Consider the following 13,130-nt stretch of genomic DNA (forward strand, 5'->3'; position numbering starts at 1 on the left):
GATATAATTTAAGATACCGGAGTATCTCATTAGTTGCACCAGAGCATTCAAGAGCTATAGACCAAACTTTTATTACATCATTAATTATGCATAAAAGGAACAGTGTGCCAAGACAGTGGCTGCGTTCTTTAGGTATTTTCGTGGTTGAAGCAGTCGAGGGTTTGGGTGGGCGTGTCAGGGACTGGTGACAAGCATGTACAATCGTATCGGCTCCTGTCATCGCCTGTAGAAGTCAGGAACATGCAATGATTTTGAAATGTGGAAAAACAGCAGCTCAAATATGCCGTCAAGTACATGATGACGTCTCTTTTTTAAATTCATGATATGTCTGCACATGTTGAAAGTCTGGAGGTCATTGTGTTTAACCATGTGAATTGTGTCTGTCCTGAGGTTGTCACAATCTCCAGCATTGCTGTTGATTTGCGTTAGACAAACTAAAAAAACTGTGTAGGATAGCACCAACAGCTAGTTTGATGTGCACAGACGTAGGGATGGGACGATATAGGAGTTTATCACGATTAAAAAAACACTCATAAGTTGATCGTGGTGAATTTACATCATTGGAATAATCGTGAATATCCTCCCCTGAGTGATTTGAAAAAGCTGTCTCGCCCGCGATCATCGTAGAGAAGTGAAAAATAGAGCCTGATTTTAAAAAAAAAAAAATACAGATATTATCATGTAAGAAAGACCTGAGTCACACAGTATTGATATTTTTTTTGTACTTATTTATCCTTTATTTATGCAGGGGGACCTTATGATTTATGATTACCTCATTTAAGATTGTTTGATTTCACTAAATGTTCAGTAAAAAGAGATGCCTGTCCTATCTGTGATGTAATAAAGTTATGTTTCGTAACAAAATGTATGAGTTTTAACCATATTTTGGTTAACTTTCATATCGTCCCATGCTTACATAAACATGAGTACAGAAGTTTGTGTTATTGTAGACTTCCCATCACCTTCAGATGGTTGTATGAGGCTTAATACGCCGTAATACTGTAGCTGTTTGTAAACAGATTTTTTTCCTGCTCATTTGGGAATGTAAAATGAAAGTGAAACACAAAATACGAATACAATTTTATTTATTCATTTATTTATTTACCCAGAATCCCCATTATTTACTACCACGTTGGACCCTTCTCTTCCTGGAGTCTGAACAAAAACACTACATCACAATGTAAAAACTGATATGTATTAGAATCAAAAGCAAGACAAACACACTTCAACCAAAATCAAAAAAAAAAAAAAAATCAATAACAATAAAACTACTAATGACAATTAGTAATGACATAATAACAACAAATGACTACAAGTCAAATAAGGAACAAAAAACAAATTAAAAAAACAAACAAACTACAAGAAACAATAAATCAACAACAATAAAACTGCTAATGACGGTAATAAGAATGGGTTTATAGGATTTTAGAAAGGGTTAGATGTCTGACGGTGCACAAAATGCATCAATCTTGACTTCAAGTTGCTCTGCTGGAATGCAGCACACACCCTACTGTGCTTTTCCTCTCAATGTGTCGCACAGCCAGTCACAGTAAAGAGGAAAGTCAGCAATACCAACGTAATTCAGACAAGTAAAAAACACACTTAACCAAAGCAAAGTTTGACTTTACACAATGCAATGCTTGCATGACAACAGAGCCCATAATGTTACTTATCAAACCAAAGCCAAAGATATCAGCTTGTCTTGTCTGTTAGTGGTCTCTGTGTGGTGATGTCGCTGATCGTCGCTGCTTTCTTCTCTCTGTCTGTAGAGTCCAGGAGCAGCACAAGTTATCCAGAGAGCAGTGGGAGGAGAGGATCCAGGTGTGGCACGAGGAGCACCGTAGCATGTTAAAGTGAGTGTGCTTTTATATATAATCTCACTCATTGAGTTCAATAAGAATACATTGAAATAATAATAACTTCATGTCGTCCTCTGTCCGTTCTTGCAGGGAGGACGCCATGCTGGAGTACCTGAAGATTGCCCAGGACCTGGAAATGTACGGAGTCAACTACTTTGACATCAAGAACAAGAAGGGAACGGACCTGTGGCTGGGAGTGGACGCCCTGGGACTCAACATCTATGAGCAGAGCGACAAGTAAGCACTGTGTTTGTTAGTGTCTGTTTCTGTGTGTCTCTGGCTGCTGCTACCGACGCTGCAGCTCTGAGAGCTAAACAGGCTGGGCCAGGTCCATGTCTGTACTCAATCACTATTCCTGTTTCTCTGCAGACAGTATGACAGGAATAACAATGAAGGCCAAATGAACACAGTCTTAGGGAGGAGGATCTCTAAAGACTGATTTGATAATTAAAACTCAGCAGCTTTTATGTGTCTTTATTATCTAACATTATTTCCAGAGTTCAGCTGAAATAATCTGTTTTATCTTGAGGTTTTTGTACACCAATCACCTAATATGATTTAGAATTTGTGCCTTTTGCTGCACATAATTGTGCATAATCATCGTCTCTTGTAAATATATCAGATAAATAGGACGTCTTTTGTTCACTCCTCCGCTTACAGAGGTACAATTACTACTCTACATACTGCTGAATGATAAAAAACTATCCGCTGAAGTACACTAAAGCTGGACACAAACTGTACAATTTTAGTCCGTTTCTTGCCCAAATTCTGAGCCGCACAACTCGTTTTTGAGTCGACCTGATGTCAGCTTCGTCAGACGTCGTTTGCCATGCAGTGTACAGGGGGGGGCGAGGACTGATGAACTCCTCCTGACCGGCCGTCGGACAGTCGGATAAATTTCTGACATCAGGCTCTCACACAGTTGAAGCAGAGCCATGAGCCGACTCCCCAACGTCCCCAAGTGCCTTTTTTCTACTTTTTTTTTTTACAGTAATCAGAGCGTAGCTATCAAAATAACAATGTAGGCTACAATAGATATCGTAAAACGTAGTTAGCTTACCTCCAATTCTCTCTGGACAAGCCATGCTGTCCACGTCTTCCTAGCCAACTGAGAGTCCATATACGCTGGCGCCTCATTTTCCGCCGCACGTTTCTGCCTTCTTAGCATTACTGTGACCCTGTGACCCCGGTCACTATCTGCCTCTGAGCTTTTTTTTCTATTTTATATGTAAAGTGTGAGCGCTCAGGTCATGGCTGACGATCGGACCGTACATAAATCGCGAGCTTTGGCTTTACATCGCAAACAATCTACTCGTACAGTAGCAGTAGGAATTACACAACAACATTTCTAAAATCGTACAGTGTATGCTCAGCTTTAGTGTGCCATTTATACTGATGATGATTTACATGAAATCCCTTCTGTACATTTCTTATTTTCCCATTTTTGTCTTGGAAGTCTGGTTTTATTTCCCCCTGACTTAGTGCTGGGTCTAACCTCAGACGTGTCCAGTTTCATACCTGCAGTTAATCACTACCTATTGCTCCTGTTTACCTGCAGACAGCATGACAGAAAAAAGTAATATTTGCTTGTTTTGATGAATCTTTGTTTGGGCATTGAAGGGAAACCTACTTTTTGAGACATGTGAAAGGGTGTCGCCAGACTCCAGCCGACCATTACGCCTGGTCGTGATTGTCACTCAGTTTATAGATTGCAAGGCAGTGTGGGAGGTAATCACCATCTATTTGGTGAAATGAGTCCTGAGATCTCCCGTTGGGCTGCTGGTGGCCTCGTCTGTGGGGTTACTGGACTGAAGTGTGTTAAAGGAGCACTTCATCCCAGGTGCCTTTTATAGACACCTCACCCTGTGCTGGAAATCCTTCAAGCGGCACTCTGCTCTGGCTGAGTTGTGTTGTTCACTACCAGTTTGTAGCTCTTCCCATTTTAAAGTGGCTGTGTCAGCTGTCATGGCAGCATCTATTGAAAGCAGTGTGGTCTACTTTGTGGAAGAAATGAGCACAGAAAGTCAGTGACGGGGTAATGACAAAGTGTAGCATGTCAGGCCTCTAATTGAACCTTTACCGTCTCATTCTTTGTCTTACATCAGCTTTAGGCGTCTAAATGATTTAATTACTGTAACTGCTTTTGTGTTAAACTTCATACAGTCTCTCATTTAGACTTATTATATCTTAACTGTGGTATGAAACCCCTGACAAGAGCAAGAAACTCATTGTTAAAGAGCACACCGGGTCCCTGTGTCCCCGTGTGAGTCTGTCTCTTTATGTGCTCCCTGGGATCAGCAAAGAGAAGGCCTCTCCTCCACGGTGCCCTCTGCTGTAGCCATGGCTACGCCGACTGGTTTTTCAAGCTGTGCGGCACTTAAGAATGCGAGGCTAAACTACAACACTGTCTCTCCAACGAGGGCAGCCGGCCCACAATGCAGCAGTGCAGGCCGAGGCTTTGCCAAGGCACAGTCTGGTGCTGGTTTAACTCCTTAGGTGCTCCTGGGCTGCAGGTCGACAAGTCCTTTTTTCTCTCTTAGGAACCTTCATAACGAGGTGAAATGACCCAGACGTTGCTCAGTAGCAGCCGTGATGAGAGCTGTTTGAATCCTCTAAATACTAAGGAAAGGTGCTTCAATGCTTCCTTTCTTATCTCCTTTAGCATATAGGATACACTGGACCATCCTTTACCAAAGGAAAGGAGATAATGCCGCCCCACAATTCCTTGCAGCTGCAAGTTTTAAAGCAACACACCATTCTGCCGTTGATGAAAACAAACAATATGCATATTATTTTCAGACAGTCATAATTGGGATTCATGTTGATAAATATGAGTGGACAGTGACAACCATTTCATTTCACTTTATTTATATGTATTTATTTCAAAAAAGTAAAAAAAACAAAACAAGAATAACAAATAAAATGAACAGTAAACATGTAGTAAACACATAATCAACATAAATAAATATTACGTCCGAAAAACAGTGGGAAGAAATATACATTTAATGGTTCTATTCCTTCACCATAACTCAAAAAATACCTCATTATTTATCATATAAACTCTGTGGTAGCCTGGAGGTTATTCCTTTTTTATTCCAATTCCAGCCTTGGTAATGAAGTGATATTTTTCACTGGTTGTCCACGTTTTAAGGTCAGATAATCCTTTATTAGATGTTGACGTAAAGTGTTCCAGCAGCAGAAGGACCTGCGGTATTTCTCTTTCACACACCGCGGATGAAGCAATCTGTCACTGAAGGAGCTATTAAACAACGTACGGGGTGGAAGCACCGCCTTTTGTAGTCCATCTTTGGGACATTGTAGTTTTACCACGGCAGATGCGCGTCACTAATACCCGCCGCCGTCGCATCACTGCGGCTGTCTTTTCCTAAGTCCTCATGAAGTCTCCTTCTCATCTTTCCTTGACCTCATGACGTTTTCCATCGAGGTCAAGGAGAAGTGGTTAGGAAAAGACATTAGGAGGACGTCATTTTTTGACTTTTCGACCGCAGCGCTGCTCTGCTGACCACGGCGCTGCTCATTTTATAGGACTATGGAAGTTTTTTAGAGGTTTCTTTAAGCCAAAGTTTCATCTTAGCAACCATCCTACTCAAACACACACACACACACACACACACACACACACACACACACACACAAAACAGATTAAAAATGAATATACCAAAAACATATTAGTAATTAATATCCTCTTTCTTTTTCATTTTATACTAACTCAGTAGTAACTTTAGTATCTAGCTGCCAAAGTTATCAGGTATCAGGCTGCAGAAATAACTGAAAAATAGGTCAAACTCATGTTTTTTGTTTGACATCCCGGCACACGTCGGCATCTGCAACTATTTTGATTATCGATTAATTGTCATATTTTCAGGTTTCAGCTTCTGAAATGTTTTTGGATTGGCTGCTTTTATTTGTCTTATGTATGTCAACCATTTCTACAGCCTGAGGTGACGTCTTCAATCGTCTTGTTTTGTCCAAAACACAAAAGATATTCAGTTTATAATCAGATAAAACAGAAATAAAAACAAGAAATCCTGATACTTGAGAAGCTGGAACCTACAACTAAAAGCAACTAACGATTATTTTCATTGTTGATTAATGTGTAGATTATTTTCTCGATTAATCGATGAGTTGTTTGGTCTATAAAATGTCAGAAAATAGTGAAAAATGTGTTTCATTCAGAAGCTGGAATCTTGACTTTTTTTCTTTAGAAATGACTCAAACCGATTCATTGATTATCAAAACAGTTGCTGGTTAATTTAATAGTTGACAACTAATCGATTAATTGTCGCATCTCTGAAAAATACCTACTGGTTCCACAAGCCGTTGCTATCAAATGCTAATAGGTTTATTCTCATACATTAGTATGAGACTTGCTAATGAAATCTTCAACAACCACAGTGTCTCTACTCTCCTTTAAATCACTACAAGCTGTCAGCGACATTTTACAAACCGCATCACTACAGCAATAATTTCTACAAGCATGAATCCACTGATAGAGCACGGCTCAATAAACCACAAGGAGAATTATTCAATCGCTGAGATAACTTCCACATTGTTCTCTCAATTCCACAAGCATGCGTCAGGGTCAGTAATTGAGTGAAATTCCAGTTTAGGCAGTGCAGTTTCACAGCAGTAGTTTCGCTGCGTGGTGGATGCCTGCCTCTCTAGATTACAACACTATCGGCTTGTCAATGTTTACTGTGCTACTCTGAATTGTGCTGAATGAGATTGGCATCCGTTCAGTTTGTCTGGCACAATAGAACGAGCGAGCCACACCCGAGATTCAGCCCTCATTCGAACAGTGGATACCGAAATCCAGCCTGAGAGGTTTATTCATAACACCAAAGCATGCAGCAGTGGGATTGATTGAAATGAATGACGTGTCTGAAGTTGTTTGGTGTTTGATTATGTCTACATAACACTTTAAATATCTGTGTTACTATAATAAATAGAGCTACAACTGATGATTATTTCCATTATCGATTAATCTGACGTGTATTTTCTTGATTAATCGATTCATATTTTAGTTTTTAAAGGAACAGTGTGTCACAGTTAGGGAGATCTATTGGCAGAAATGCAATATAATATAAATAAGTATGTTTTCTTTAGTGTTTAATCACCTGATAATAAGAATTATCGTGTTTTCGTACCTTAGAATGAGCCGTTTATATCTACATAGGGAGCCGGCCGCCATGTTTCTACAGTAGCCAAGAAGGGACAAACCAAACACCGGCTCTAGAGAGGGTCATTCACGTTTCCATGTTTCTTGTCGGCCACCGTAGTTCTCCTACACGCTCGGCACACGGGAGAAGTTTCAGTTGGTTGCAATCTGCAACCTCACCACTAGATGCCGCCAGATCCTACACACTGCACCTTTAAATGTTAAAAAAACAGTGAAAAGATTTGCTTGTTTTGTCCAACTAACAGTCCAAAACTCAAAGATATTAAATTTGCTGTCATATATGACAAAGAAAAGCAGCAAATCCTCTCATTTGAGAAGCTGAAACCAGATAATATTTGACATTTTTGCTTGAAAAGTAACAACAGTCCAGAGAGAGAAAGCCAAAGCATGAATCAATTTCTTTGCATCAGAAAGAAAAGATTTCTCAGGTGGAATATGTAGTCTTACATTTCTCTATTACACCAATTCTGCCTGAAAAAACAGTAGTCCCTTGTGCCAAAATACTAGATATAGTAAGGCAAGGCAGCTTTATTTATATAGCACATTTCAGCAACAGGGCATTCAAAGTGCTTTACACAAACATTCAAGAACATTGCGACAAAGTGCAAAAGAACATTGAGACATAATTAAAACAGTTATAAAAACGTTAAAGATTAGAAAATAAAAACAAGCTAAAAATCTAGAATACAAAAAAAAGCTAGAATAAAAGCTAAAAAGGAGTATAACACACAAGAGTAAAAGTTATAGTGCAGTATAAGATAATTATTTGGTTTAATAAAAGGCAGCAGCAAACAAGAAAGTTTGATAAATACTATATACTTTATAGTGTGACTGCATCTCAGAAACCACAAGGAGCACAATCAAGTATTTTTTGGTATCAATGAACTTATAACAAGTTGAATATCAAAGATATGCACACATATGCAGTGTAAAAAACATATTTCATATGGAAAACATTTACAATGTCAGCGTTTTTCCTAATTTTTAAAAAAAATCCTTACTTTATTAATTAAAGTGTGATATTTCATGTGATCTAAAAAATGTAAAAGTTGCATTGTTGTGTATGTCTGTACCAAATTTCAAGACTTTTCGAAGACCAATTCGAACAGATGTTGTGTCATTTGTCCTTATCATACTAAATATAGTCTTTGGGCACAAATTAATTACACCAAAGCTTTTTGCCTTTAAAGTCTACATATAATTTTGTCCCTTTTAGGATCAGCACCAATAACTATAATTGTGGTTTTGTCCTCATTTAATTTCAAGTAATTGTTGCACATCCAAACTTATAAATATTTTTAGGACAACCTGTGAAATGATGTTGGGATCATCTGCCATTAGTGATGTGTACAGTTGTATGTCGTCGACGTAGCTATGAACATTTACATCGTGCCATTGCAAATACTGTCAGGGTTATAAAGGATTTTTGTTTTTGGTTGTGCCATTCAACGTCTTTATTAAATCGTGGCCCTCATACAGCAGTTTCGTATCACAGTATAACGTTCGTGTTCATGTGCTCACTTCCTCAGATTGACCCCTAAGATTGGCTTCCCCTGGAGTGAGATCAGAAACATTTCCTTTAACGATAAGAAGTTCATCATCAAGCCCATCGACAGAAAATCTCCAGTGAGTAATACTTCAGCTTTTAGTTGTTACACATGCTGTCATTTCTATTCCTGAAATACGTCTTTTCCTTAACAGTCTTCTCCAGTTTAAGAGTTCTTGTTAGATAAAATGAGCGTATTAAGTTGCAGTGTGTGTCTATACTTTAGCTCTCTTCTTTCGTTTTTACCTGTGGCATCATGTTTCTCTGCAGCGAAGAGAAAAACCATTAGACATATCCTCAGTCTGATCTAGCATACAGAATAGCCAGGGCTACTTTCCAGACAATGCTATTAGTGATGGACCCCAAACACTCACAACTAAGAGTTATATACCTTATCTGTGTCGCTCAGGCTATTTTACCTTTCACTATAAGTGGAGCAGTTTCTATTTGTAGCAGTAATCTGTATTAAAAGTTTCCCTGCACCTGCTCAGAGCCACGACTGGAGTCTTTGTCCTTTTTATCAGCAAAGCACAATGAACAGGCAGCTGAGCACTTTATTTGTTCTTCTCTTTCTTTTTCCTCCTCTCTCTCTCTCTCTCTCTCTCTCTCCCTCTCTCTCTCTTTCTTTTTCTTTCTTCTTCTCCAAATTTCAGGACTTTGTGTTTTACGCAAAGAGACTGCGCATAAACAAGCGCATCTTGCAGCTGTGCATGGGCAACCACGAGCTGTTCATGCGTCGCCGCAAGCCGGACACGATCGAGGTGCAGCAGATGAAGGCCCAGGCCCGAGAGGAGAAGCAACAGAAACAGAGGGAGAGGTACGCAGACGCCTGGAAACACATATATGTGATATGTAGTTTGGTCACTTCCAAAATCAGTTTTCCATTTCGATAAAACATAAAAACTATCCCAAAATGATGTGACCGGTACTTGGCGTTCCTTCAAGCCATCACAATCTGATCTCACATGGCTGCCGGGTCACAACCTCTCTCATTGTACAGCTAAACCGTGCGCTACAAGATGATTCTGAAAACATTTGAGGAGAGAAATAAGCATTAACGTAAAATAATATTGATTCATATTTGATCAGCGCTGCCTAGTTTGACCGTTTGGTCGGAGTTTGCGAGTGATTGGCAGCCGGCTCTCATAGACGGCAGCTGGACAGCAGACCTCAGATCAGCTCTTACTGCTTGTTTTCCTCCGGTCTGTGAAATCTTGCAGATGCCGTTAGGAGCACAGGAGGACATCGCCTACTTCAGCTTTAAGTTCTGATTTTAGCCACTTTCTATTTTCTTAGGCTGACAACATAAAGTCCACAGTAAAACAATAAAAAAACAATAACATAGCATAACATAGAGAATAAGACCAATACTCATCACAAAACACATTTGATCACATCTTTGTGGTGGGCTATTTATCCCGCCCCTCCTCCCCTGTGATTGGACAGCTCGGTACAAAGTGACAGTGATGAGTGCCACGTTTTATCTAAAGTTTAACATTTTTCAACTCTCGGCGACCTGAAAAAAAAATGCCAAACATACAGCGCCTCGTCACGCTACTGGCATCTTATCATAGCGTAAATATGCAAAGCATTAAAAGCATGAGCTGGCCTCAGGAAAGAACACTTTAGTGGGCTTAAACGTACAGTACGCTAACATTTTAAGATGACTTGTTAATTTCTTTAGATATTGGTTTTATGATGCTGAACACCACAAGACAGTGCATGAAGCAGAATCAGGCAGTTTGACCTTGTTCTTTTATGTCTGAACCAGCTTCACTGTTGACAGATATACTATTCAAAGCCACTTTCAATTCACGCAGTTCAGCATGTAAAATGAAACCTCCCATTGGGCAATAACACAGCGTTCCTTTTTCAAGTAAGGGAAATGTGCTTCCTGAATTGGCTGAACTGAAAGCGAATGGATGTTGACCCCGAGCTCAGCTACAGCTGGTCGGCCCACTGTCTGCCCCGTACAGCTGTTCAAACATGGTGATGTAACGGCGAGCAGACAACACAGTAAATACCAGTGAGTGAACCATTAGATCACCAGCAGACAGAGTTAGGGTTCACTCACACACACACACAGTAGCTCACAGTGAGACAGAGGCCGGGCTGGTGTCCAAACAGAGTTACTGGATGGTTGGTGATGAGTCCCTTAAGACAGATCATTTAAACATAATGAAACCCTCAGGGAGACATCCGGTTGTTACTGCAGCACAGGTTATAGAATCATTATTAATAAAGCTGGAGTACAAATAGGACAGTGAGGCAAATCCAACAGAATATTTGACAAGTTTTTCCTTTCTTAGTTTACTTTAAATCTTTTTTACATTTTATAAATCTATTGCAGATATCAATGTAGATACAAGGCTGATTGGACAGTGCATGATTAACTGATTAGTTGCTGCAGCTCAAGTCAGCAGTGATTCATGGAGAGACCTTCGTCTGTTCAGCTAACATTACTGCCAAGCAGCTGAAATATAGAGTGATATTGTGGTTTTAGCTGACGTGTGTCTCCTCACTGTGTTGAGCGATGCTCGTTCATGTCTATGTAGAGCGAGCACAAGCGCGAGCAAAAGGACGCTGACTTTCGTTGACTTAACGACCACAGGTGTCGCTGTTAACAAGCATTTCTGATTCTTACAAACAGTCCCTTTAACGTAGGTAAAAACCTTTTAAAGAGTCCCTGTTACTGATGACTGCATTCACATCTTGCAGCTTTTACAGGATAAAACATGGTTGTAAACGTGGTGCAATTTCAAACTGCAAGTGTTCATCATTTGGGATAAATTGTATTTACATGAAAGATCAGTATACTGCATGTGACCATGCCAGATGCATGAGATGTTTTATTTTTTGTTTATTGAACAGTGGTAATTGAGCAGCTTGTATAATCATGTGGTGAATCTGGGCTTGTGTGTGTGTGTGTGTGTGTGTGTGTGTGTGTGTGTGTGTGTGTGTGTGTGTGTGTGTGTGTGTGTGTGTGTGTGTGTGTGTGTGTGTGTGTGTGTGTGTGTGTGTGTGTGTGTGTGTGTGTGTGTGTGTGTGTTGTGTTTACAAATGTGTGTGTGTGGGCTCACCGACTGTCGTTTGTCAGCCGTAACTACACATCAACCATGTCAGCTCACGACGGCTGTGTGTTATCTGCAGGGACCAGCTGGAGAAGGAGAAGAAGAAGAGAGAGAGCATCGAGAAGGAGAAGGAGCAGATGGTGCGAGAGAAGCAGGATCTGATGATGAAGCTCTACGAGTTTGAGAAGAAGACCAAAGAGACAGAGAAAGGTGAGGCGGCGGGCGGTGGGGTGAAAATAGTTAGAATATGTGTGTGTACATGCGGGGAGGTGAACACGAGGCTGACAGGTTATGAAAGCAGGTTACTTGTTTTGTAAACAACATGGAAGACGAATGGTAAACCGAAACAATGTCTGTTATTTACTTGTTAGCGGTGACGTAATCTGTGTTTACAGTATGAAGCTTGATGGTTGGTCATTTTCTTCATTTTGTGGTTTGATTATATTTTTTGTCCAAACCAGAAAAAAACATCTGTGAGGCTCTTTTACTTCTAGTTTTACCTGTTTCTGCTCGTGACAGGAAGTAAATCAGAAACCAGCAGCGTTTCTTTAAAAAAGCTTTTTTATTGATGACAAAATAACGGACTGTACAGTAAGAAACAAGGCTAATAATAACAAGATCATTAAGTGACTCCGCGTGGCTTCCTCTTTAGTAATCATTAACACGTTTCCTGCTCATAAATTAGTGCCAAATGATTTCCTGTGTTTGTTTTTGAATGCTTCAAATTACAGCTGATTGTGGTTTCACAGCCTGAATAATACAAATAACAGGAAGTCTACAGTCATGGGAACGAGTGTGATCGCCCAGTACGTTTTTTAAACTTGCATCTAACTAGAGCACTGTCTCTATCCTCGGTCTCATTACATTATCTTCATTTCGTTTCAAATGTTTCTATTGTGAAGCATACTCTTTCCAAAAATAGCAAAAAATAGTATTGCCATGCTTCTTTTCCATATAAACAAACATAATGTCGAAAGACACGAGAAGAACACTCTTCAAAAATAAGAAAAATAAATAAATAAATACATAATTAAAAAGGAAAATATATAAATACTGAATAATACAATTAATACATAATCCTCTCAATATTTAAAATAAAGAAATAAAACAATATTTCGAATAATAAATAATAATACAAATAATAATAATGATGATAATAAATAAAGGAAAATATATATATACTGAATAATACATTTAATATATATACCTCTCAATATTTAAAATAAAGAAATAAAACAATAATTCCAATAATAATTAATAATACAAATAATAATAATAACTAAATACATAAAGGAAAATATATAAATACTGAATAAAACAATTAATATATATACCTCTCAATATTTAAAATAAAGAAATAAAACAATGATTCTAATAATAAATAATAATAATAATAAATAAATGAATAAATAACAAAACTATAATAATAATAATAAAAAACAAAACTGTAATAA

General features: G+C 38.9%; 1 protein-coding gene across 2 annotated transcripts in view; it reads left to right on the forward strand.

The window, feature by feature from the left end:
- The window catches only part of ezrb (ezrin b), a 45,456-nt gene that overhangs the window by 25,248 nt on the left and 7,078 nt on the right, over nt 1-13,130 (forward strand). For both annotated transcript variants that reach the window (XM_037750981.1, XM_037750980.1), the window contains 5 exons: nt 1,770-1,853; nt 1,950-2,096; nt 8,589-8,685; nt 9,259-9,422; nt 11,756-11,886. In XM_037750981.1, the coding sequence (XP_037606909.1) occupies nt 1,770-1,853; nt 1,950-2,096; nt 8,589-8,685; nt 9,259-9,422; nt 11,756-11,886 (623 nt within the window). The remainder of the gene's footprint in view (nt 1-1,769; nt 1,854-1,949; nt 2,097-8,588; nt 8,686-9,258; nt 9,423-11,755; nt 11,887-13,130) is intronic.

This window comes from Sebastes umbrosus, chromosome 18 (genome assembly GCF_015220745.1).
Source record: "Sebastes umbrosus isolate fSebUmb1 chromosome 18, fSebUmb1.pri, whole genome shotgun sequence".
In the NCBI taxonomy this organism is placed as follows: Eukaryota; Metazoa; Chordata; class Actinopteri; order Perciformes; family Sebastidae; genus Sebastes; species Sebastes umbrosus.